The sequence below is a fragment of the Melanotaenia boesemani genome, chromosome 17 (genome assembly GCF_017639745.1).
Source record: "Melanotaenia boesemani isolate fMelBoe1 chromosome 17, fMelBoe1.pri, whole genome shotgun sequence".
Classification (NCBI taxonomy): domain Eukaryota; kingdom Metazoa; phylum Chordata; class Actinopteri; order Atheriniformes; family Melanotaeniidae; genus Melanotaenia; species Melanotaenia boesemani.
Window position 1 is genome coordinate 25,406,751 of NC_055698.1, and position 27,904 is coordinate 25,434,654.

Below are 27,904 nucleotides of genomic sequence, written 5' to 3' on the forward strand. Positions count from 1 at the left end.
AGGGACCGGGCTTGTCAATCTCTCAGATTCCAAACGCTGAGGAGATCGCGGGTTTTTGAGAGGAGATTCTGTAGCGATTGTGCGACATTGCATTTTGAAAACAAATTTAGGAAAAGCATCACATCAGCATGAGCTTATATTGAATCACATTTAGCTTTTAGCGATTTGGGGAAACAAACGTCTGCGCGAGACGCCGTTGCCAGAGTAACTGCTGAAGGAGCTCGGAGTATGAGAGAAGAACGGAGCAGGCGGTGCCTTCAACATCACAGGTAAGCTTTATTCCCCTTTCTTTATATAGATGTTTTTTAAATAGCCTTGCAAAGAGCAGACTTTAAAGTTAATCATAAACTTCAACCAGAAGCATCAGAGGAAATGTCTCAGTCTGCAGCTGCAGAGGAAAAACCTCAACCTGCAGGACCTTAGATACCAAGCTGGTTTCTGATCACCATAAGCAGAGAATTTAATGATTTTAAACTTGGTTAATTACAATTTTGTTCTTGTGTTTCTTTCAGGTGCAACCTCTCCAAAGCTGGAAAGGTAGTGTGCCAGAAGAGGAGCAGATTGAAGCCTGACAGAAAATACGTTTTTAAATAAAAATCTATGACATCACAATGTTGCCAAAGTTTTTTTTTTCTCATAATACATTTCAAGATTCAAAGTGTCTTTGTCATTTGCACAGTAAGGACACAAGTTTCCCTGAACAATGAAAATCTTACTTTGCCGTCCAACCTGAATGCCATAAAACATTATAAAATAAAAATAAACAATTTGAAAAAAAAAACTAGATAGACGATAAAAAAAACTGAGTAAATAATCTATGTAGATAAATGTGCAGTGTGCTATAAACTGTTGTTCCACATTTAACAACGATCAGCTATGCAAAAGAAAACAACTCAGGAGGTAGATAAAAACACGCATTTGCAATATCTATTATAAATAATAAGACACATAAAACAGTAAACAATTTTATTACAACTGTATAAAATAACACAGTCACTATACCCGTTGCACAAACACTCCTTCCCTCATGCCTTCCCACTGAGTAACTACTATCATTACAGATTGGTTTACTTAAGTTACACCACAATTCTGTTACCTAAACAAATGTTACCTAATACCCCTCCTTGTTATTTATATGAACAACAGAAAATAAATATTCACTTGGATGGTAGATTACGTATCGTTTATTGAACACGTATTCAAAGTTCAGATAGGAATGACAGATGTGAGGTGTCAACGCTGTCCTTCTGATACATCAGACACCCACAGCCAGCAGATGGAGCTCTTTGGTTTGGTCAAATGATTCAGAACACTAAGCCATTTTCAAGCATTTGGTTCAAAGTTGGCTCGATGATTCATGAGGCCTCGCTTTCACCATCCCTACTTACGTCCCTGGGGACGTAACATCCATGCTTTCATCTTTAGTCAGCTTGATTATTGTAACAGTGTTTTTACATGTTTACCTAAAAAATTAATTTGACACCTGCAGCTTATTCAGAACTCTGCTGCTCGAGTCCTCACTAAGGCTAGGTTCACACTGCAGGCTGAAGTGACCCAATTCCAATTTTTTGGCCCCTATGCGAGCTGTATCTGATCTTTTCATGACAGTCTGAACGACACAGATCCAATTTTTTCAAACGCAACCCAGGCCACTTGGATATGTGGTCCAAAATCCGATACGTATCTGATCTTTTGCCATGCGACTTCAGTCTGAACGGTCAGGTCGCATTTATCTGACCTACACATCATACACATCATTGTTTATAAACTCTTATCTGTAAAGGCGCTCACATCACTCTCCCATCACACTCCCATCACTCCTGACTGTGACTGCTTACCCACACGTTTCTCTGTATAGATGTTGCTGCCACTGCTCCACAAAATGTCATGGCCAAAAATCTGGCTCTCCTCTTTTGCAATCTCCCCCTTAAAATGATGCCATCGAAAATGTGCTGGCTACGGTTGGATAATAAATTAAAAATTGCAACATAAGCCCCGCTGTTACCGTCCATATTTATTTCCGCAAACACGAAGATGTCACACGCCCACTCACTGTCACGTCGTCGTGTCTTCTACGCATGAGGAACACTTTTGGTGCGCATAAGGTTCATACAGGAGATCACATACAAGTCGCATTTAGTTGGAAAAAAAATCAGATTTCACAAAAAAATCCAAATTGAACATTATGCCATGCGGTGTGAACCTAGCCTAAGACCAAGAGTGTGGACCACATCAGTCCAGCTCTGAGGTCGTTACACTGGCTGCCTGTTCATGAGAGAATAGACTTTAAAGTTCTGCTGCTATAAAGCTCTGAATAGTTTAGGACCAAAATACATCAGTGACCTCATGACCCAGTATGAACCTACCAGAACCCTCAGGTCATCTGGTTCCAGTTTCTTATCAGTTCCCAGAGTCAGAACTAGACATGGAGAAGCTGCATTCAGCTTCTATGCTCCACATGTCTGGAACAAACTCCAAAAAAAGCCTCAGATCAGCTGAAACACTCAGATTATTTAAATTAAGGTTAAAGACCCACCTGTTCTCTGCTGCATTTCACTAGTTTTATTTAGAAGTCAAAATCTACATCTGGTTCTTCTAAGCTGCTTCTGCTTTTATTTCATTAATTGTATTTCTTTTATAGATTTCTGCACCCTGCTGTAATGTTTTATGTAAAGCACTTTGAATTGTCTTGTACATGAAATGTGCTATACAAATAAATTTGCTTAAAGTTGGAACAACCAAGAGCAAGGATATGGGTGAAGGAACTAAACAGAGAAGTAAGACAGCTAACCAGAAGCAAGACAAAGCTGAAAAGCCACCAAATATAAACTCTGAGAGTGAAGCTAGTGTAACGGGTACTGAAACCCCAAAACCCGTTGCAACAGATAAGCTGGAAAACAGAGTGTAAATTATCGCACGGGAGACGTGGTTAATCTTCTTCCACAATCTCTCAGCTTTTGAGAAAAACGGTGGCGCACCAGTGACTCTCAGTCTCCCTGCGCCACCCACTGGCGAACTTGTGTTACTGCATCTCTCTTACTGAATGAATGTCAGCTAACTAAGCATATTTCACAGGAAATAATATAATATTTTGCTCAAAACTCAAGTCACTCCAACAAAAATAATCACTTTATGGGCACACATTAGTGGGCATCACACTAGCGAACTTAAGGAAGACACAGTCGAAAAGATGGGCCCCAGACCACAACAAGACACTGTGCATAGGTCGAGCTTCAGTTAGTAAAGACACAAAAGACCTCAAGAGTTATGACACAAACTAACCAGGAAAAGGGGATAAGTTTCCAGACACCACCGACAAGGATATGGAAACACTGGAGCGATGGAGTAAAAACGTATCACAGTGTCAGGGAAGCTGGAGAAGATATGAAAGAGAGTCGATCTGTCTGGTGATGACGGCACATCAGCGACAGTGGGAAGGATGCAAGTCACTGTAGTTTGGCCCATTTCTATATCTATTGTGGACTAGATTTGGAATAGAATATTATCAACAGAATAGAAAATATCAAGGTTTGTTTGGGAAGGCAAAAAGCCTAGAATAAAAAAGGAAACTCTCCAGCTGCCAAAGGACAGAGGAGGAATGGGACGCCCATATATTAAAGATTACTTTCATGCAGCTCAACTGAGATATACCGTAGGTTGGTGTAAACCAGATTATACAGCAAAATGGAAGGAAATGGAAACAAAATGCAGAGAAAGGCCAATATGGAGTATTATAGGAGATGAAGAAATGTACACGTCGAAAAAAAAACAAAACAAAACAAATAGATCCAAACAAATAGATTAACTAAATATGACAAAAGGTCTGAACAGTGAATAACCAAGGGAATTATGGCATGTTGTGTCTCACTGAAAGATGAACACTTGGAGCGTTTTCGAGAAATGAAAGAAAAGTTTGATTTGGATAAACATGTATTCTACAGATACCTGAAACTTAGAAGCTATTTTAGGAAAGAGATCAGGATGGACCCCACCAAAGAAGTGAATAGTCTGGAATAAATCATAAACAAAGCAAACAAAGAAACCAAAATCCGAATTATATCTGAAATATACTAAAAAAGCATATACATTCTACAACATACATTAAAAAAACATGGGAATCAGAACTTAACATAAAAATTGTAGATGGAGATAAATATTTGGAAAATGTATCATTCATCCTCTAGCTCACGGATCTGGAGGGAGTTCGGGAAAAGCCTGGTATACTTTTTATTTTTTAATTACGCCTAAGGTCCAGGGCAAACAATTAAGCACAGACATACCCTGTTGGAGAGAAGGTGGAGTTCTGAATACAGATCACTCACATTTTTTTGAATTGTGATTAAATAACACAGCTTTGGAAATTCTATGAGTTTTATTACTGAAAATACTTGGTTATATGATCCCTTTCTGTTGTAAAGTACTGTATTTCCATAACCTGTCAGAAGGAAATGTTCTGTCAAAAGACAGACACTTGGTTAAGAATCTATTAATAGCTGGTTAGAAAAAAGGTATCACATAAAGTAGGGTACACAATACTCTCCTACTCAAGATCAATGAATACTGATTATAGAAGGAATCTGTGTAATGGAAAAGTTGGAAAGTTAAAGACAAACGCCAACAGGAAGCTCAACTCAAAGAGAAAAGAGAAGAAGAGACTGTATTTAAATTAATGCAGCGATGAAGACCACAGGAAAAACTCTTGATTGACTAAGAAGATGATAGAAACAGATACAGTATACTGTAAGGACACCCCCACATCTCTGTATGGTTGGTGTTTGCAAAAAATGTCTTTTTACAAGCAGATATCAACATTTAGATGTAACTTCCCTGATTAAAAGATTTTTAAAATTTGTTACCAGTTACATCAAATTCAGGTCTTTTATATTAAACATGATTTTTCAGCTTATTTTTATCTTTACTGCCAAGTCTCTGCTGTAAAGGTAAAGGCATGTTCAGGTGAATATGAGAATATATTTTAAATGTGATGAGCTGTTTCTAAAAATAAGCTGCACGATCAACCGAAGGTGACGTGGTGACTTGGTCTGAGTGTCACAGTGGAAAAATAGGCCCCCACACATTTAACCACACTGCATTAAAGAAACCACAGCAACAGTACAACAACGTTCTTCTCACAGCTTAATTTAAAAGTGTGAAGCACTTCTGTTTACTGTTAACTGTCATGAAAAATACACTCCTCCATTAATTCTAAGTATTCTTAAACTCTTTGAGCTTCCTTTATTTGTACTTCACGTGACTTGAAAACGTAGCTATTGATTTGTTTTTGTAAGTTTGTTTCTCTGTCAAGACTGAGACAAAGTAAAAACTGTATGTAGAAGCAAACTATCTGTACCAGGTTGTATTGCAAAGCATCTGATAATTTTTGTCTTTTGTTCAGGTTGTGTCTCTTGTGTTAATCTTGTACCGTGTTGTATTTTCCAAAGTATTTTTCCTTTGTGTATTTGTTGTTTACTTCCTATTCTAAACTGGGTTCTTAATATGATCATTAGAAAGCTTTATTGCCATTGCACTTAGAAGTACAAAAAAATTATGTTGCATCTCCAAGTTGTGCTTGAAGATATAAAACAAAACAAAAAAAAAGTAAACATGATTTTCAAGCTTATTTTCATTTTTACTGCCAAGTCTCTGCTGTAAAGGTAAAGGCATGTCCAGGTGAATATGAGAATATATTTTAACTGTGATGAGCAAATAGATATGAGCCTCCTATTGGATAATTACTGCATGGGCGATTATCTTTCAGCTGGCAACAAGTTATTTAACCCCAACTGTTGCAATGAGCAGCTTCTCATTCCTTAAACAACCATGTGGAAAGGCACCTCGTGGTCATGGAAAAGATGTTGGTCTGTTTAAGAAGGGTCAAATTACTGACATTCATCAAGCAGAGAAAACATCTAAGAACACTACAGAAACTACTAAAATTGGGTTAAAAACTGTCTAACGCATTATTAAAAATTGGAAGGAAAGTGGAGAACCATCATCTTTAAGGAAGAAATGTGCTCAGAAAGAAAAAAAAAAAATAATAATTAAATGCATTATATTAAATACATGTGATGGAGAAATACATGGCTACTAACAATTTTCATTAATTAACTTTCTTCTGTTAAAAACTGATTTTCTGTCATTTTTCTTTTAGTAACCTTGAAAATGAGCAAAATGAACAACAGTAACAATCAGCTACAGGTCAAACTTGCAGGTTAGAAAGATTTAACTGAAAAAAGAAAAACCAATATCAAGGTAATGTTGTTAATCATGACGCCGTCAGTGATCAGCTGATCGGCTTTTCTGTCGCTAGTACGTCTCTCTTGTTGTTTATCGTTCAGCTGAGAAGGAGGAATCTAGCGGTTCATGGTTCACACTGGCACATGTTTAACCAAAAGTATTGTTTTTGGATGGGCGACCAATAGTAGGCAACATTTATCAGTCTCATGTCAATCAGACACGTTACTGTCACTGAAGCTGAAGAATGAAAAATGTTGATAACATCCTATTTCTCTTAGATATTGTTTACCTTTATTTCATATTTCTTTTCAGTATTAATGAGGTTTGCTATTGAAACTGCTGTAAAATCTGCTAGTCATCCAAGAGCTGTGCACATCTATAAAGATAGATCAGGTTCAGATATGCAGTGAGAGTGAAACAGCAAAAGGAAGCAAGACGATGTCTTCTCTAAATCAGTGATGCTGTACAGATATTGGAGACACAGGTCTGAATGGGCCATGAATGCGGTGAGAGAAGTTATGAACAGGTTCTGAGATAAAAATCAGAGCAGGACCCTTCTCTAACAAAGTAGCTGACAGGTGGTAGAAAGGATTTATACTGCAGATATGCAGGGTGTTGTAGAAAAATTACCAAGAGTCTGGAACGAGTAAAAGTATATAAGGTTTATTTACAGGAGAAGTATTTAATACAGAATTACTTGCAAGTAATGAGAGTGGTCGTCCCGACTCGCGTGAAGTCGAGAGAGACTCTAGGGAGTGTGAAGGCCGCGCTCTTCAATGGTGGCGTGAACACTGCTCCAGGCCAGAGAGCCGTTGCTAAGGCAACGGACAGGGAGCAGAGGCCCTTATCTCGACAGATAACTCACACCTGCTGGAAACCCCCGATTTCTGCTCTCAGTGAGTGAAGGAGGGAGAGAAGTTTTATTAAAGTTTGAATCTATGACTGTTATGGCACACATGATGTGAGATGATGTTTTTAATCAAAAAACTGAGTTTATGGACTGCCTGATTAATACTCAGTTATGTTTCCTATGTGTTATGCATTACCTATTCACATTTCATATATTCCTGTTTGCTTGCTTATTTACATTATTATCCTTAGATTTAGTGATGTTCATTAGGTTTTGGTTTTGATTAATAAGAGCTACAGCTTGGTTGTTATTATTCTGCAGCTTACAGAGAGTGCATTCACAAATAAGATACAAATAAGAGTCAGAGTTTTTTACACTACTGAGGAAGTGAAGAGAAGCCCAGAAGATCTGGGAGACTAAGAAGGGAGCCACCTGTTATCTGCTCGCTCCGAAGCAGAGCGGAATTTCCCAGCAAATTCAGAAGATATTAACAAGCAGCCTTTGTGTGAAAAACTGTAAGGATGGATAGATAACGGGGCAGGGAAAAGTTTCTTCTTTTCCTTCAGCCCTGATGCAATCCAGAAGGAGGGACCACTTTGCAGATGCCCACATATGCTTTATCCGCTGATGGAAAAATACTAAGTGGGTTGGTTCTAAGTTGTTTTCTGTCGATGGAAAATTACTGAGTGGGTTGGTTTTGGGTGTTTTTCTGTTAGTGGGAAGGTACCAGATGGGATGGTTTTTAAGTTATGTATATATACTGGTGATTTTGTGAAGAGAGAGATTGTCCGGAGATTTTGAAGAGCTGCTGCGGAGATTTTCTACAGAGACTTCTACAGATTTTCTACGGAGACTTAGAAGAAAACTTAGTTAGATTTTTACAGAACTTCATCCCTCTTACTGGGATAGATTTTGCCCGTTTGCCAAGGGAGATTTACTTATTATTGAAGAAAACTTAGACCACGAAAGCGGAAAACACTCCTTGTGAGAAAACCTTTTATTTTCTTTTATTTTCTTTTATTTTGCTTTTTAGCCCTCACTGAAAGGGAAGCCCCTAAAAGGGAATTTTATTCTTTTTTCTTTCTTTTTATTTTATTCTTTCTGCATTTTACCAATAAAAGAAAACTTGAATAAAAGGGTTATAGTTAACTTCGGTTAACTTCCCAACCAAACTTATTTCTCTCATATTTGTCCACATCCACTGAGGACAGGAGAGGACAACACAACGAGCAGGTAAGCCCCAGATTCCCCAATACCCGAAGAGACATAAGAATTCGCTAGATTATTATTTCGATACCAGGTAGTTATCCTGTTAGGACGATAGTACGGTAGCTTCATATTCCTAGACCCAAAGGCTGGCTTATCTACCAGAATAACTCCTCAGGTCTACCTCCGCATGAGCGGACGATAATAATCAGGAATTCTAATGGGGTAAAATTGCTTATTCTCGCGCCAAAAGAATCGAGGTGGAAAGGTTCGCCCATCACTTCGCGACTGGAGTCTCACCGGTCGTTAAAGATCCAAGAGAGGAAACAACAGGACGTGAGCCTGAAAGGTCGGTCAAAGAACTGACAATAGGGTAAATATTCGTCACCGGTTTCAACAGGAGGCAAGAGGAAAAACAATAGTTCTACATTTCTGTAGAAAGAATCCTCCTTCCTGAAGACCTTGGGTGGACACACAACTCCGAGAGCTGGCGTCAAAACAACCTCACATAGTTGTGTCTCCACCAGAACCAGTCTGACTAAGGGTCTGAGGAAGGACCAGATAAAGGTCATCTTACCCTCGTAGTGAACTTTTAACAGAGCATGTATATGAAGAGAATAAACCTTAAAAGTGAATTAAAGCATGATGAGCAAAAATGTACAATGTAAAAAGTGTAATATAGTAACAATCAGTGTAAATACAATTTATAAATGAATATAGTAAAGGAAGTAAATAAAGGTGTGAGTATAATATTATATATGGAGCATAATAAGTAAAATTTCTTCCACAAGGGGCAGGTGTAGAAAAGTCCTGATGGGGGGCAGGCAGGGGCACTGACCAGGAAAATGTTGGCACAAATAAGATATATAGTTTAAGGTTTAATTTTATGTAAGATTGAACTGATTATTACAACTAAGTGATCATCTAATGTAAAAAAGTTTACAAAAATCCAAGATCAGTTTACATGAAATATTTGTAAGCACTGTCTTGTTCTTTCTGTTGATACAATATGTTAAAAAATACATAGTTGAGAATGGTGATTAATCATGATTAATTCATTTCTAAGCTGTTATTAATCTGATGAAATATTTTAATCATTTGACAGCCCTAGTATTAACATATGAACAACAATATAATTAATCTTATAAAATGTTTTATTTCTAAACATCTACACAGAAGCACATTTTCACCCAAAAGTATCAATCAGCTAAAACTATCTGTTTTATTGACTTGTTATCATCATTTCATCTTAACTTTGTAATGAGATTGTAGTTCAGCACTAACTGTCTCGTATGGCTCCGATTTACTGGATTTAATGGGTCTTTATTCACCACCAGTGTTGTGGTCGTTAAAGGAAAAAAAGTAATGAGTTACAGTCATTGGTTACTTCATTCAAAAAGTAACTCAGTTTCTTGATTATTTACACCAAAAATGTGGTAGTTTATTGTAAAAAAATAAATAAATAAATAAACGTGAAACTGATCATGTTATAACTTTTTATTGTAAAAATGGACAACTTATGTTATAACGTGACAGGTTTCATGATTTTACAAAAACTATCACGTTTTAATGGCTCCAATGGTTCTTTTATTTGTGTTATTTTTTTTGTTTGTTTTGTTTTGTTTTGTTCTTTTTTTCATTGGGGGGGGGGGGGGGGGGATGACAGCTCTGCGCTTCCATACACTGTGAAATGGTGTTAAAAAATTTAAGCAGCTTGGTCAGTTGGGCTGCCAATCTACTGTTTTATGGACCAGTTGGACCAATAAATAAACTGTGTCAGCCTAAAAACTACTCGGCCCACCGGTATGCCAGATGGCCAGTCCGTCTCTGCTCATATTGCAGAGTTAACAGACAGAAAGACCAACGATCAATCAGTCAACACAAGTGCAGGAGTTTTTGTAGCTGCTGGGATCCACTGACTGAAGTGTGGTTCTGACTTCCAACCATATTTTACTAAAGTCAATTATAATCCTGTATTTTATTTCTTAAGCTGAGCTATCTATATTTAATAATGTGATATTTTGTGACCAAATATATTTAGAGTCCTTCTCTTGAGACTTGTTTTAATTTTTATTACAAGCAAACCAACAGTTCCAATGATTTAAGATACAGGGTGTATTATGATGTGTATTAGATCAGCCTCAGTTATGGAGGAATACATGACTACTAACAATGTTTATTAATCATTTTCTTCTGTTAATTAAATTAAACAGATTTTGTGTTGTTTGTTTTTCAGTATCCTTGAAAATAAGCGAACTAAACAACTGTAACCGTGAGCTGCAGGACAAACTTACAGGTAAGAAAGATTTTTATCTGAATAAACAAACACTAATATCACAGTTCATAATATTTACCTCAAAATAGTCATGTTTTAGAAGACTGAAGGTGAGAAAAGACTGAAAACTAACACATAACATCACCTCTGAACATGTGACATGAATCTAACTTTAAATTAACTTTTATTTTAAAATCAAATAAAATTAAATCAAATCTGTCATTTCAACAAACTTTATTAAATGATTTTCTCTTGTAAACTGTCTTTATTCTTTAACATAGAAATTTGTGACAAAATTTATTTAGATTCCTTCTCTTGAAACTTGCTTTTGTCGGTATTACAAAGTTGTTATAAATTTGATGATTAACACCATCCTTAACGTTTAACATTTATAAAATAGGATGAGCCAGATTAGGATTTAGGCAGCATGACTCCAGGAACTAACTGAACCTCACTGGTGTCACTTTAGAAACAACTGATCGTTTTATTGATTAAAACTTGCTTTGTTGATCTAAAAACAGCACCACTTCTTTCTGCTCATGACTGATAAGATGTGAAGAATTTTATGGACCACTTCCCTTCACTTTGTTGTTAATCCTGAACATCATTAAGCTGCAGAACATTAAATTTGTAATGTCTGTGTTAGAAAAGAGAAAATGGAGATGGGAAATAACAAAGATGGACCTGGTTTAATATGTTTTTATCAGAGGATCTTTGTTATAATTGTGAAAAACCTGCCTCTGAAAAAGAAAAACAGTTTTGATTTAAAAGTTTAAATTAAGAAGAATAATTACTGGATGTGTGAAGATTCTAATTCATCCAGGTCAACAAACAGCAAATAGCCATGTTTGTCAAACCCAGCCACCCCGTCACACAGAAACTGACTCATCCTAAAGACCCGACTCCACACTCTTAAAAAAGCAACCTGGTGTTGCAGGTCAGTGCAGTGAGGACTGCAATGAGCTCTATATTGAGGAAAACAATCACTCAACAGATGGATGCTCAACACAGGAGAGAAACTCATCAGATCAGGACTCAGATTTTCTCCTTTATTCATTATAAAATACAGACTTTTGAGGACCTCAGTGATAAAATCTTGGACAGAGAAGACGAGTGGTTTGAGCAGCAAGTGAAAGAGGCCATCTATGTTGTGATGGAAATTATTGTGTGAGCTTGGCCTAAACTTTATTAAAGCTGTCATAAGATGCAGCATTACTGTCACACTTACAAATTATCATGTGGCCTTTTCATACTAAAAACAAAACTTACAGGCGCTGGCCAGTTCTCTTGTAGCTTCCCCTTTTTCTGTCTACTTGCAGGGTGAAGTAAAGGGCAGAGAACATCTGCTATCTAAAGATGAGTCTAGTTCCGTTTTACGAAGAACTCTCTCTAAGTTGCCCCTAGCAACAGCTTTTAATAGAGATCCCCATCGAATCACGACGATGATGATGATGACAGTTGGTAAAGGCGTCATCAGAGATCTATATAACTTTGTGACACTTCCTTTTTTGTTCAGATTTGTTCACATTTCTCTTTGCTGTAATAAACTTGTAAAAGAAAGTGTGACTCGGCATCATTTTTGATTCTCCCCACGAAGATTTTTCCAGCACAATGTCAAAGTAGAAAAAGCTTCAGTAAACAGAAGAGGACTGAGACATCAGCTCTCCCCCACCTACAGCAGCATCTCTTCAGCCATACCAAAGACAATGAAGAGACTGACCCCCACTTAGCCTCAAGTGAAACTCCTGACAACAGTTGCTATTAATGACACCTCAGCTTGTAGACTCACTACTTCAGTAAAAATTTCTCCATCAGAACTGAAGAAGCTCTTCTGGATGAGAGCAAAATGTTTTCATGAAACTAAACCAAGTCCAGCTGACTTGACCCAACCTACGTTGGATACGATGACTGAATACTACGGCAATACTTCCTGAAAAGGAGAAACAGGGAAACAGATCATACTTCAGTGGGTTTCTGGAGTCATTTTAAGAAGAACTAAAGATTGAAAATGAAACTTAATGGAGCATGTTAAAATGTAGAGCATCGTCTTCATTTGCATTACATTACACTGCATTAAATCACATTTCACTGAGACAAAGTGGATAAAAACACACTGAACTACAATACGAGTCACGTTTTCACATTTGCTGGTTAGTTTTTGAATTCATGTGAATTTACTGTGATGTATCGTTGGCAGCAACTTAAAACTAACATCTGATTTAATTTTTCCTCCATGAATATTTCTGTGAAGGACCAAAATATGTAAATGAGAAACTTGAACCATTTATGGAGTAAACATCCTGAAAGTATTATTGATTTGACATTAAATAACATAAAACCTGGTTTTGAAATACTTGTTTGATATTCAGAGATCTGCTGTCCTGATGGATGGAAAAGATTTGGATGCAGTTGTTACTTTAAATCCACTGAGAGTAAAAACTGGACAGAAAGCAGGAAAGACTGTCAGGAAAGAGGAGCTGATCTGGTGATCATAAACAGCAAAGAGGAACAGGTGGGTGTGTGTTTGATTTTTTATGTCTGTGTGATCTTTGATGTAACTGATCTGGTACTTTAGTCTTGATCTTTTGTCAGTCTGCTTCCTGTCCTGATGGATTTCACTTTAAATGGTTTTCAAGTCCTAAAATCAGGATCAGCTGATCAATTAGATCCATTTACTTGTTTTACTTCATGAACTCATTTCAAAATGTAAATATTTTCATATTTCAGAACTTTATGGTTTTGTTTTGACTCAGTTCTGCTACATTTGTTAAAAAAAGAATAATTGTTAAACATGTAGTAAAAATGTGATTTATTTAGCAGAACAAAGACCAGATCAGTATGAGTGAAAAAATGTTGCTGAATGAATCATAAACATTAAAAATTATTTTCAAGAACAACAAAATCAGTGAAAACTGTTTTCTGATCAAAGGAAACTACAGGAAACTAAAGTCAGCAGTTTTAATGAAATTTTAACATTTGTTTTAACAAAGACTGAAAATTATTCATTAACATTTTTTTGCTTTTGGTTTTTGCAGAATGGAAGAATTAAAAAGTCTGTTTTTCTTTCAGATATTGTCACAGTTATAATAATAACTGAATAATGTTTTGTTTTATTCTACATTTTCTTTGTCTGTCCAGGAATTTGTCAGTAAACTGAGTTCATGGTTCTGGATCGGTCTTCAAAGGACAGGACATGGATGGAAATGGGTGGACGGATCTCCACTGACAGAAACGTAAGAAATTCTTTACAATGTTAATTAATATCACTGTTTAGAGCCATAAAATCTAAAATGTAGAATCTTACAATTTTCTCCTGATAAATATGAAAAAATCAGGAGATAATTTTAATTTGTTTCAACAAGTATCTCTCTGAATGAACAACTTGAACTTTGTTCACTAAAAACTTCCTGCAAGCCGACTGAAAAACTACAACAAAACATGTTTACAACTGACAAAGTATTTTACTACATTTAATGGCTGAAAAGGTTTTTCTAGTGTCTGATGGTTCACAGTGAAAAGTCATGGAGGAGGACAGACTGATCAGAAATAAAACCACTAACAAGCTTAAAACCAGGAAGCAGATCAGCAGAGGAAACATTTCTGGAGGATTGAGCAGCTTTTACAGAATTTAATGAATAAATAGAGACAATGTTGGACTTTATCAAGAGTCCATAAATGATCTATAATCAGTCCAGACCCATAATCCTGTGTGTTGTCACATGTGTGTACGTTCTATAAGATGATGAGAAAAGAAATACAGAAAACATCTGAAACTTATAAAGAGGAAATTTATCTGAATGTGGAAATAATCCTGAATTTCAGTCCAGTTGAATGTGATGTTTTATTTGTCCAACAGGTTCTGGAAAGATGGAGGGCAGAACATATACAGCAGTTACAGAGTGTTCAATTATGAAGGGAAATGGGAAACAGCACTTTCCAGTGTTACCGCTAACTGGATCTGTGAGAAAAACTCTTCTGTCTCAGTGATATAAATGTGTTTGCAGTGATTAAACTGTCAAATTTGACACCAAAAAATATTAAGAAAAGTTTTCTTTGTTGTAAATTTCAAATGTCGTGTGTCACTCATAATCTACATATATCGTCCCTCTGTAGTCTAATATATAGACAGAGTAGTGAAGGTGGAAGTCATCCATACAACAACAACAACATATAAACTTTGTTCCACTCATTTATTGTAAAACAAGGAAAACTGCAGCCTCTCTTTACTTTGTTTACTTGCTTGATTTATGATGTTTTTCTTGCTAAATCTACAGTCAGTATCATCTTTAATTTATCTGGCACACATGAAGGTAGCAGCTGGAGATTTTAACAAGAAGAAAAATCCTCAATCTTAGTTGTTTTAATCTGGATTGTGTGAATAACTGCAGACTGATCAATGGAGGAGAACTTTCCTCTTTCTGATAAATGTAAACAGAAATGTGTTACGTTTCTTTTGCAAACAGCAGGATGTACTGGAGAATGACGTTAGTGGATGCTTCTATGGGCCACAACTAATGTCTACTTTTTACATGTAGTACAATTGTAAGGATTGTGTTTTTATACTGAGATGGAAAAAGTAAAGATACTGAGCTCTGGACAAATGAGAATTTGTGTTCTACAAATTTAACTAAACACTGAAAAACAACATATTATGTTGGATGATGTAGAAAAAAAAGTTCAACTTGTCATCCAGGCACTAATATGTGGACGTTTCTAAAAGTCCCCCAGTTACAAAACAATCTTACTTTTTGTTAAATGTTTTTATTTCTTATCAGTATTTGATCCTTTTTACTCATTCTAGACATGTTGTGTATGTTGCATTGCTAAACCTGAAATTAAATCCTATATCTTAAGCCTCTACTTCTGCAACCTCACAGACCTTGCAGTGCTTGTTTAGCTTCTATCAGAACGTCAGTGGGATTCACTGTTTTCATGAACCCTGTGAAATGTGGACTGAAGGCATGACTGGTGAAACTTGCACTGAGATCGAAACAGCTTTCAAATAAATGTCTGTTTTCATGATTTATGATTTTATTCAATCAAATGAAATTTATTTTTCCAACGTGTGTGTCAGTTTTTACTTTATGTTGTTAGACAGATTTTATTGTACTGGTTAATTATCCAAGGCCATGATTATGTTTCAGTGAGGAAACATTTTAGTAAAATTGCAAACATGTTTGATTAATCAGAAATACATAAATGAAGCTTTTATCTTTTTTCCGTGAAACCGTTTATCTGCACTTCAGATGTTCCTGAATGCAACAGCAAGCAGCTCAAACATTGCTGATTATTCTTTTAAAGAAGTGAAGAGACAAGTGTGAACATCATGTTTTATTGTCAGGAAAACAGTTTCATGCTTCTCGTGTAAAATTCTAATCAAAATAAACTGAAACGTGAAAGAAGCTTCTGATCATTTTTTCACAATGTAAATATCCACTGCTGTTCAACTAAAAACTAACCATTCTGGGTTTGTTTTTATCCGTACAGTCGCATTTATGAAGTAAAGTCATTGTTAAAATTCATGTTTTGGGGAGGAAACAAATGCAGGACAGAGCAGACAGGTGGAAGCCAGATGAAGGTGCAGGGAGCTTTAATACACAAAACCAAAGATGCTGACAAAGCAGCATAAAACCCGACCTCATGAACTTCTCCAAAGATCTGAAGCTCTGACTTTTCAAAAGATGTGACACTTTGTTCTGTGTCCAAATCTCTCTGATTAAGAAAACTGATGACAGCAACTAAGAACTTTTTTTCATCTGCAGTCTACTGAGTTACAGTCCCTTCACTTCAGAGGAACAACTGTTAAAAAAAAAAAAATATGGTAAATGGACTTGTACTTATATAGCACTTTTCCAGCCAGTTTGACCACTCAAAGCGCTTTACAATACTTATCACATTCACCCATTCACACACACATTCACACTCCGATGGGCACATCGGGAGGCAACGTGGGGTTAAGTGTCTTGACCAAGGACACTTCGACATGCAGTCTGTGGAAGCCTGGAATCGATCCGCCTACCTTCCGGTCGAAAGACGACTGCTCTTCCTCCCCATGAAAACCTTCAGGTCTTATTTTCTGTTTTTGTTTCTATTTTTTTTTTTTTTTTTATTCGTTTTGAATTATGAGATTTATGTAATCTTGCTGGACCTGACCTTGATGGGACAGAGAAAAAAGGAGAATAATGATGCTAAGTAAAAAGGAAAGTAGAAAATAGGAAGAGGAGACAAAGACACAACAGATAGAAAAAATAACCAACTGCTACACCTGTACAGAAACACAACAGGGGACTTCCTACATATTTTACAGGCAAACTAAGCTGACAATCATCAGGAGTTCCTAAAAAAAAAAAAAGAAGAACCAAGACAACACCAACATGTATTATAGTTGGGCGATGAATCAAATTTTAATCTCAATTACGACCTGGGTTTTCAACAATCAAAAAAATGAAATGATCCAATTATTTGCTCCTTCTCAGTTCACTCTTCTGCTGTTTTCAGCTGCAAATCGAGCACCACTTGCATTGCAGCGTTGATTCATCTGATGGAAAGTTGTGGAACATCAGCTTGTTGTCTCTTCTAAACTTTGTCCATATAAGCTAGCTCACTTTGCTCCCATATTAGCTCATATTTCTGAAGAAAACTCTGGATTTTATTCATTTCACTGTTGTTTTAATCAAATAATCAATGCAGGTAAACGATTAACAAGCTGCTCTGCTAAAAAAAAAATCAGGCATGTTCCGAACAAACACGAGAGCAGCCGAAGCAGATGCTGCCAGACCCCTCCCTCCCCACCTGAACACGTCCAGGTGGCCTCTGAGGAAGGAGGTGAGCAGCTGAGTGCTGAATTAATGGATTATTGTGGAGAAAAAACATTATATAAGAGAAAAAATCGTCCTGAATTATTAATAGCAAATAAAAAATAGTTTGTATTTATTTTAGACTGATTTGAATGGTTCTCAGCTATCTCTGTAATGTTAGGTTAGGTCAGGGACTCATCATCCTGCTTTGCAGTAGGAACAGAGCACATTTCTAGTGCAGCAGACTGGATGACTGTTTTCAATCCAATACATTTAGATATATTTGAATTTTCTAGATTTCAGAAGATTAACTAGCAACAACCATATAGCATCATATATGTTTTTCCACACTAATCTAATGTTTTTCCAGGGAGAAAGCTCCACGTTGGGCTCTTGGTGAAAAAGGCTGAGCAAGGACAGTGACTCTGAATGAGCTTGCAAGAGTTTGACTCAGCAATAGTGCATCTTTACCTCTCCTTGATATCTTATTACACAAAGTTCTACCTTTTAAAACGTGATTATTTAATTTTAAAGACGGCTCCCAGCCATTGTTTGACTGTAAATCTCCACAGTGGTTTGCTTGTGACCGCATTACATTCAGTTCATATAATACAATAAACCATGTGAGGTCCTGCCATTTTTTGTTTCAGAGCTAATTTATTTTACCATTTGCATCTGATTTAATGATGATGATGGTTGCAGTACAATAAATCATAAAACATTAGTGGCCATTCTGTTTTTGATGGTGTTTTAGGTGGGATTTGATTTGTTTCTCCACAGATTATAAATGCATTTCATTTTCATGGAAGAGGTTATTTTGTATTTAAGTTTTGTCCACTTCAGTTTCATTTCATGAGGCCCAAAATCTCTAGCAGCACCTCTGGTGACATGACACAAGAAAATAGAAAAATGTTCAATTTTTGTGAGTTGCGACTAAAAATCCACCAGCTCCCAGAGACACAGAGAGAAAAGAAACATTATAAACAAACATCACTTTTTTTTTTTTTTTTCGCCAAAGACCTCAATTAACACAGTGAACAACCCAGGATTTAAGAAACTCATGAACACTTTGGACAAACAGTATCACTGCAATCTCATCACCATTTTAGTGGAGTGTCTCTCCTTGCCCTGTATGATGAGAGTCATGAGGGTGGTGTGAAGGACGTGGCTACAGTCCAGTGTTTCGCCACTGCTACAGACCTGTGGTTAAGCCACACCATAGAGCCGTATATGACGCAGATTTCAACATGAAAATGAAATGTTTCCAGACTCATTTTTTCCAGATCACACAGGAAAGAACATTAGCTACTGTTCTGAGACACACAATAGCTACGTGGGACCTAACCTAAACAAAACTTGAGTTTTGGGGCCCTCTATTACTGTATGTAATAATAAATAATTATTTACATGCCTACCATAAACTTATTTAATTCACAAATCTGTCATTACGTATTGACTTAAAAAAAAAACAGATGTGAGAACTTTTTGTTGTTGTTAGACTGTAATCAAGTGATAAAAGGTTATGGAGGAAGACAACAGATTTCTAAACTTAAAATCGTACAATTAATATTCATCAACTCTCCCTGCTGGAGACCAGGGAACAAACATCTTCCAGTTAGGTCCTTAGGCAAGACCCGTAATGCTACTGCCTAACCATTGTAAATACCTATAATGGAAGACAAGGATATTGTGGCTGCTCCGGCTTCACACAAGTCACTGGTGTGAACTCATTTTAAGTTAAGTAAGGAGTAAACAAAGTAAAATCAAGAGTTGGAAATTCACTCTGTAAATTAAGTATCACCGTCAAGAGCTGGTACGTCTCTTACGTCTACTACTACCTGTAAGTGCAAAACGTTAGTGCTCAATTTGGATAAGCACTAACCCACGATAGTGTGCACCACAGAAGGTAGTGCTTGCTGATCACTACACACTACCTTCCAGTGCACTCATGTAAGTGCACGGTTTGAGACACACTCATTGTCATTACAAGGAGAAGCTAGTTCCAAAGCCTAAAAAGCTACCAAAAGATCAAACTACTCTGCAGAAATCATTTGCTGTGTCACTTCATGCTGCAAGTCAGCGAACAAAAGACATTACACAGAATATAGGTTTTTATTGCTAAAGACATTAGAGCCAAAATACCAAATTCCTTCCTGTACTCACTTCAGCAAATCAGTGATTCCTGCAATGTATGACAGCGTGACGACTAAATTAAAAGAAATGCTGCAAAAGTGTGAAAGAGTAGAGATAACCATCGACTGCTGGACCTCACATGCAGTCCAAAGCTACATCACCATTACAGTCCACACGATAAACTCTGAATGGGAAAATCAAATCTATGTGCTGCAAACAAGGGTGACGTTAGAACCATATACAGACCAAAACATTCCTACCGTACTGAAAGAGGCAGTTAATAAATGGAAGCTAGGACATAACGATCAGCCCACAGCTGTTGTCATAGACAATGCCAAGAATATGGATGTTGCAGTAAAAGAGGCTGGGCTGGGGCAGCGCATCAAATGTCTAGCTCATACTTTGAATATGGGCACACAAGCTGTACTGGGGGTCCCAAGAATGAGTCATTTGCTGGAACGAGTGAGAAGAGTTGTGGCATTTTTTTACAGAAGCACCACCGTCGCTGCAATTTTTGTCTCAAAACAGCAACTGCTCGGTCTGCCACCTGACAAACCTGATGCACATCTGCACCTGGTGGAATAGTATCATAGACAAGCTTGACAGTTATCTTGAACAGCAGGCAGCTGTGACCGCAACTCTCGTCTGCCCAGAGCTGCGACGCAACACACAGGACAGTGATGCTGATACAATGGATGGCAATGACATCACTGATGCAGAGGATATTGTCATACTACTCAGTCCTCTCACAACAGCCACTAAAGTACTGAGTGATGAGAAAAACCCTACAGTCTCACTGATATTACCTCTGACCCACATGATAAAACCGAGCATGGCACCTAATGCAGAGGACTCAGCTACAGCGGCCGCAATAAAGAAGGCAATCTTACAAAAGCTTGAAGACAGCTACACTGGAGATGTTTCTGAGTATCTTCTAGAGTGTTCTGCCCTCGACCCCAGATTCAAAGATCTGCCACATGTTGCTGAGGACCAGCGTCAGGCTGTTTTTAAACGGCTGAAGTAGAGAGCACTACATCTACAGCATAATCAGGTATTTTAAAAATACACAATTAAACCATTTAATTTAGCATGTTATAAACTAACAATAAATCAGCAGACACATGTAACTTCATGTAATAATTTTTAAATTAGGTATTGCTAAGTCAGAAATTAAGAAAATGTTAATATTTTATCCTAATTTCCTGGATTTTCCTCCACTGTTGTATATAGAGACAACCATCTGATGTTAAAGAAGAGAGCACATTATCAGCTGCCAGTCCTGCCAGTGAGATCCTCCCACATGGAGCACAAGATGATGAGATGCACCTGTGCAGGGGTGAGCTGAACCAGCCTCCCTCAAAGAGTACAGCCCTTGAAGCTCTTTTAGGGGATACTTTCACTACCCCTCAGACCTGGCAAGCAGAAGACAATACATCAGTGGACCAAGAGATCATGATGTAAAAGAAAGAGACTCCTCTACCCCTCACCAGCTGTCCACCTAAGTGGTGGAAAGTCCCACTTTTACTACATGCTTGCTGAACATGCTTCAACTGTTACCTGAACACGCTGATATGTTAATATTCTTAAAGATGCACCTGTTAGTATTGCAGACATTTACAGGTCTAGACTGCAGCCCTGAGGAAAATTGTGAGGACTGTCCTCATCAATTCAACATCAGAGGACTTTTGAAATCTAAAGTATTTCCATTGTAGTCAGAACTGAAGTACTAATGTTTTTAGAGGACATTTTATTTTGTATTGAAGCCAGGGGGGAAAACACAACTTTTGTTTGTGGAAGTCTGCATAAGGAAGACCATATGTTTTAGCATTTCTGTGGTTGTCAGAAATTGATGTTATTTAAAGAATAAAGAAAGAAGAAGAATTTAATTTGCATCTGTTGTAAGCAAAATACTGTTTTGGTTTGGAGTAGACTGCTGGCCTGAGGAGTATTTTATGTTTTGCTTTCCTTTTCATTTTAAAAAATAAGTTGTTGGACTGGGGAAAATACAAGTAAATGAATGAATATTTGAGCGTGCCAGGTTTGATTCTACCCTTTCAATGGTAATACGTCACTTACAGCATCAGCATCACTTACCTGCCTCTCTCTTCCCTATCCATCCTAGGTACACTAGGAGCAGTGGGCTGCCATATTATGACACATGGGAAGCAGTTGGGAGTTAAGAGCCTTGCTCAGGGGCCCACAGTGGTTCCTCTTCATTGCCAGTCTAGGGACTAAAACCTGGATCCTCCAGGCCCGAGTCCACCTTATTAACCACTACAACCCCACTCTTCAGATGCCCTGACAGAGAGGCTGCAGAAAAGTTTGTACCCACAAGATTTCCAGAATAACCCAACAGCCTTTCATACACTCATTGTGAGAAAATGCAGCCCTGATATTTTACTTTTCTCTCCATGCAACTCCTGAGTCTCATACAAAACACAGATTGCAGTTCTTCTAGTCCTTAGATACACTCCGGATTAAAAACATCTGACTAATGATTGAAATTCAAAGGTCATGCAGCTAATAAACTGTAACACAAAAAGTATGAACACTAAAGCGCAGTGATCTCCTACATACTGTAGTGGATGTCTGAATGCAGGATGTTTCTGTGGAGACAAGAAAGAAAAACAAATTCTCCTCCAATTCTCACTCTATGAATATGAAAGAATGTAGCCCTCTACTTTAAATCTCTTCAACAGCAAAGAGACTTTACACACACCTATAAAATCACCAACCAAGTTCGTAACCTGGGAGTGTTGATAGACTCAGATCTGACTTTCAGCAGCCACATCAAAGCTGTCACTAAGACAGCTTTTTACCAGCTCAGAAACATCAACAGAATTAAAAGTTTAGTTTCCCAGAAAGACCAAGAGAAACTCATCCATGCATTCATCTCCAGTAGACTGGATTACTGTAATGGTCTTTTAACAGGACTTCCTAAAAAGAGCATTAAACATCTGCAGCTCATCCAGAACGCTGCTGCTAGAGTTTTAACCAGGACTAAGAGATCTGAACACAACACACCAGTTTTTAAATCTTTACACTGGCTTCCAGTCAGTCACAGAATAGATTTTAAAACCCTTCTGCTTGTTTACAAATCCCAGAATGGTTTAGGCCCAGAATACATCTGTGATATGTTCAGAGAATATAAACCTAGCAGAGCTCTTAGATCCAAAGACTCTGGTCAACTAGTCCAGACCAGAGTCCAAACTAAACATGGAGAAGCAGCATTTAGCTGTTATGCTGCAAACAAGTGGAACAAACTGCCAGTGGAGATTAAACTTTCACCAAATGTAGACATTTTTAAATCCAGGTTAAAAACATTTCTTTTCTCATGTGCCTATGCATGAAATCTACACGGTAACTTTTTTAACTTATCTTGCTTTTAATCATTTTAATGTAATCTATTATTTTATTGTGATTATGTGTTGATTATGTGTTGATGCCTTTTACTATTCTAAATATCTGTAATACCTTTGTTTTATGTAAAGCACTTTGAATTGTCCTGTACATGAAATGTGCTATACAAATAAATAAAAAATAAATAAACTGCCTATACACACACCATTTGCATATTTTTTAAAAATGTTGTTGTAACTTGAGAAGTTTGGTTTTATTCCTTTTCACTGCTGTGTTCTCTAAAAGCTTTTATCCATTTAAAATGTTTTAGATTACTTTTCTTATTCTTTTTCCCTCTGAAGAAATGTGTTGTCATTTCACTTATAAAAACCAAATTACACACTTATATTAAAGGCTCACTGTGGGAAATGTAATGAAATGGTAAAAAAAATAATAAAAGGTAATAAAATGTGGTAGATAAACACCTAAAATCTTCTTCCACACACTGTTTCATTTCATGGTGAACCAGATATTAACTCTGACTTCTTAATCAGTGAAATAAAAACTGATGTGATTCAGACCATGACTTCCTCTGAGGAAACTATGTGAAACCAGCAGCTTGTGGGCTGAAAAAAAGGATTTGAAAGGACAAAATGGTTTTTGAGAAAAATCTTGATTTAAGGATTAAAAGGAGAAAATGAAACAATCTGGTCTAACAATGTTTAACCACTTAAAGCGGTCTGTGGTTTTACTCTCAGAGTCTGATGCATTAGCAGCAGCTTACTGGTATTTTCTTCTAGACTTTTGTCTTTATATTGTGTATTTTTTAGCCATAATCAAAGCATCATACAATACTACTACAAATATACAGCTAAATGACAATGTAAAGGTTCCTCTGTTGTGGTGAACCTTTAAAGCTGCACATACTTTTTACTAGGCTTTATTTTGTTTAAGATGTCCTGACCAGCGTCATAGCAAGCAGAATGGTGACTTGGCTGCTGTATTGTGGCAAACAAATTTGCTTTGCTAAGAGGAGCTTTATGGGTATAAGACCACTCTTATTATTTATATTTATATTTGTCTATTGCTATACTAAGAAAGGAAATCATTGTGTTCCTCTTCTGTACACACACACATTTGCATACTGCTGTGATAACTGTGGCCACACTAGATATATGAGAAATAAAACATCTTTACATAAATAATCTATCATAATAATAAATAATCTATCAATCTATCAATCAAAAATGAAAACATGTCAAAACAAAACATAAGCAAGCTAAAAATGTAAATATTATTTATGTTTGGGAGCATTCTGAACAACAATACGTGATTGTGGGCGTTTAATAGAAGTTAATATTTAATAGTAGCTTTAAAATAAAAATACAGCAGACTAATATTTTCTCCCCTCCTTACTGGAGCTGTGTGACTAACTAGGACACAGAAGTCATGCTTTGACAATGTAAACAAAAGAAAACAAAAAGAAATCTGAGTAAGACCTTATATCTTACAGCAGAGAATAAAATCTAATTTTAATTTATTATTTTTTTTTAGCAAAAACTAACAAACAAACAAACAAACAAACAAAAAATACAGGTACACTGGCATTTTCTGGCTAAAAGACTGAAAAACAAAGAAGAATGAAAACGTCAAAACAAAACATAAGCAAGCTGAAAATGTAAATATTATTTATGTTTGGGAGCATTCTGAACAACAATAAGTGATTGTGGGCGTTAATAATTATTAAATATGTTTGGAAAAACATGAATTACATGTTAAACATGAAGAATTCTTTCAGTGTTGTGGTGATATGTCTATAATCCCAGATTAAATTGGGTGCTGTTGTGTAGACAGCTGGTACCTGTGGTCCTTGCTGTCCAGGATCACCTTTCTGTCCACTCTCTCCTTGAGCGCCCTGCACATAAAGTAACATATAAAGTTGGAGCTGAAGCCTGAACACTGAGACTGAGAAGATGAAGACAGAAGGTCTTGTGTCCTACCGGAGGTCCAATAATGGAGCGCCCACTGGGTCCTTGTGGTCCAGGGGGTCCCTGAGGTCTAGATACACCTGTATCTCCAACAGGACCAGCTGGTCCCTGAAGAGAAATAGAGACAAAGAGGAAAGAAAAAGATCTACATTAACTTCAGCAGCCTGATGTTAGCTGAGACTGGTCATGTGGTCCAGTTTCCTAAAAGCTGCAGTGATGATGGGTTAACCTGACAACCGTCAGCTGATGTTAGAAAGGTTTAACAGTCAGAGTCAAACCAGAAACAGTCCAGATGCTGGATGAGTCATAACATAAAAACTGATTCATATTAAAACTTCTACTTTAGTTCAAATCTATTTTTATTTCAGTTTGATTCATGTTTATTTAAAATGTACAAATCCGACTACATGAAAATATTAGAAGCAAGAAGAATAACTTTTCTTTCTTTGCAAGTTAATGAAAAGCTTTGGTGTAACTAGCAGATCAAATCTTTCTTATTGATCAGTGAAACTTTGAAGGTTTCATTTCCTGAAAAATTTGGTATCAGCAAATGATGACAGTGAAAAAATATCTGTATTGATAAGTGCTCAGCGTAATTTTAGGGGGGACACAGGGGACATGTCCCCTGCACTTTTTCAAAAGGCCGTTTTGGTCGCCTGCACTTTTTACTGTCCAAAAACAATGTTTTACTATAGTAAACAGAGACTCGTCAAGCACTAGGACCAAGCGGAAAACAAGCTGAAGCCTATTTCCCTTAGTTTAGACCGCCCACAAGCTCCTCCATTGGCTCTGCCATTTCTTGTTTGATTGGCTGTTCCCGCTGTCCCGCTGGAGAGTAGAAGCTGAAGGAGATGCAGGAGAAGAGGCTGGAGGAGGGAGAGTAATTTGGATCAGAGCTTTCAAAGTTCAAACACCAGACATCCTGAAGTCAGAGATCTTTTTGACCAGGTGGACGTCCTTGTGACTGTTGATTGTTCCATCATCATCATGCTGAAGCTGAGAGGAGTTTCAGGCCACTTAGGAGGTTAAAGACCTGGCTTTGCAACTGCATGAGGCAGAAACGCCTTAACAATGTGGCAGTTTGTCACATTTTCTCACATACATGAAGAAAGAGTTGATGAAGAAACTCTGCCAGGAATTTATCTCTGCTAATGATCGCAGACAACATGTGTTTAGAAACTTTGGTTCTGTGTTACACTTATTTAAAATAAAATTTAAGACTTGACTACTTACACTGAATAATGGACATTTTATAAAATTTCTTCCCACCTGTGATGCCAGTTTTTTTTGTAATTTAAGTTTTTATTAGTTTTGCATTTTATAAACACAATACAAAAAATTGAACAAAAGAAAATAAACAAAAACAAATTGGTGAGGATGAACTGTGTGTATCCTGTCAATTCACTTCGTATACATACAAGTGCAAAAGCTGTCCCATTGTTCCAAGATGGCTTCATTTTTACAATGCATTCTTCCCAGCATTTTTTCACAAGCAATATTTTCAGTCATTTTTTCTGTCCACATTTTAACTGTTGGAACCCGAGGGTCCTTCCAAAATTTCAAAATAAGACGGGCACATGTCACCAGTCCAGTATTTAACACTCTGAAGGTATGTTTATTCAAAAAAGGTACCTCACTTTTATCTCCTAATAAACATAGTTTGGGTGATTTAGGCAAAGTACAAGGTAACCAGCCCTGCATGTAACTCAAAATGCTGTCCCATATCGGGAAGACTTTGGGGCATTCCCAGAGAGCATGTATCAAAGTACCTCTACTCATTTGACACTTCCAACACAAATCATCTCTGCCAACACCCATTCTGCAAAGTCTGGATGGTGTATAATAATATCTATTTAAAATTTTGTACTGGATAAATTTACCCCTGGCTTCTCTAATGTATAACCCATTATTTGAAAGGATTGAATCCCACAAATCATTATCAATTTTGCAACCTAAATCTTTTTCCCATATTACTTTGAGACTTCTACTTATATCTTTTGAAATCCAGGGGCAAATATTGTACCATTTTGAGGCTTTACACAATAGTGGGGGTAATCGCAGAAACGTCTCCACCGGGTTTTGCTCCTGTAATACCTTAACCTTTTCTTTTAAACAATCCCTTATTTGCAAATATTTCCAAAAATGACCAGGACCTTCCAAATTAAATTTGCATTTGATATCCTCATATGACATGAACACATCCCCAACCAGTAAATCACCAACAGTTCTAATACCTTTCCGTAACCATTGCGTCCAATAGATAGTTTCTTTACCAATTTTAATTTTAGGATTACGCCACAAGGGGGCATATTTTTGAATATATCAGATAAGTTTGTATTTCTTATGTACCTCCAACCATACCGTCTTTGAAAATTTCAAAATAGGATTTTGCAAATTATTGTCTTTACTTATTTTTTGTAGCAAAATTTCAATTGGCGTGAATGGAGATGCTAGTTCCCGTTCTATAAGAATCCAATCTAGGTTGATCTCCCCTGCCCAATGCTTGGCTAATCGAGACATCTCGAAAGAAATGCTATAGTGCTCTATATTGGGCAGGGCAAGTCCCCCTTCCTTCCTGGGCTGGCAAAGTCGATTAATATTGATACGGGGTTTTTTACCATTCCAAAGAAAGTGCTTTATCATATTGTTATAACTTAATATCAGTGGCCGCGGGATGCACATAGGCAACATTCCCGTATAGTAGTTAACAAGTGGAGGTATAACCATTTTTACTGTATTAACTTTCCCCCATAAGGTCAAATTTAACTTAGTCCATTTATCCAAATTAGTCTTAATTTTATTAAGCAATTTTCCTATATTGTCAGCCATAATGTCATCTATATCCGGGCCCAATTTGATTCCGAGATACTTCATTCCTTTATTCATCCACTTAAAATTGAGACCAGATAATGAACCACGGCTGCAGGTGTGGGAGACTGGCATGGCCTCAGATTTATGCCAATTTATTTTGTACCCAGAAAACACTGAATAATTATCAATAACATCCAGTAAATTTGTAATAGAATTTGTGGGATCCTGACATAATACCAAAATGTCATCTGCGTATAAAAACAATTTG

The 27,904-nt window shown here is 36.9% G+C and overlaps 1 protein-coding gene across 1 annotated transcript in view; it reads left to right on the plus strand.

Annotated features, from left to right (window-relative positions):
* Nucleotides 1–27,904, plus strand: part of LOC121656682 (C-type lectin domain family 4 member F-like) — a 781,688-nt gene that overhangs the window by 55,865 nt on the left and 697,919 nt on the right. Inside the window, exon 9 of the mRNA XM_042011801.1 lies at nucleotides 10,530–10,589. Coding sequence (XP_041867735.1) covers nucleotides 10,530–10,589 — 60 coding nt within the window. The remainder of the gene's footprint in view (nucleotides 1–10,529; nucleotides 10,590–27,904) is intronic.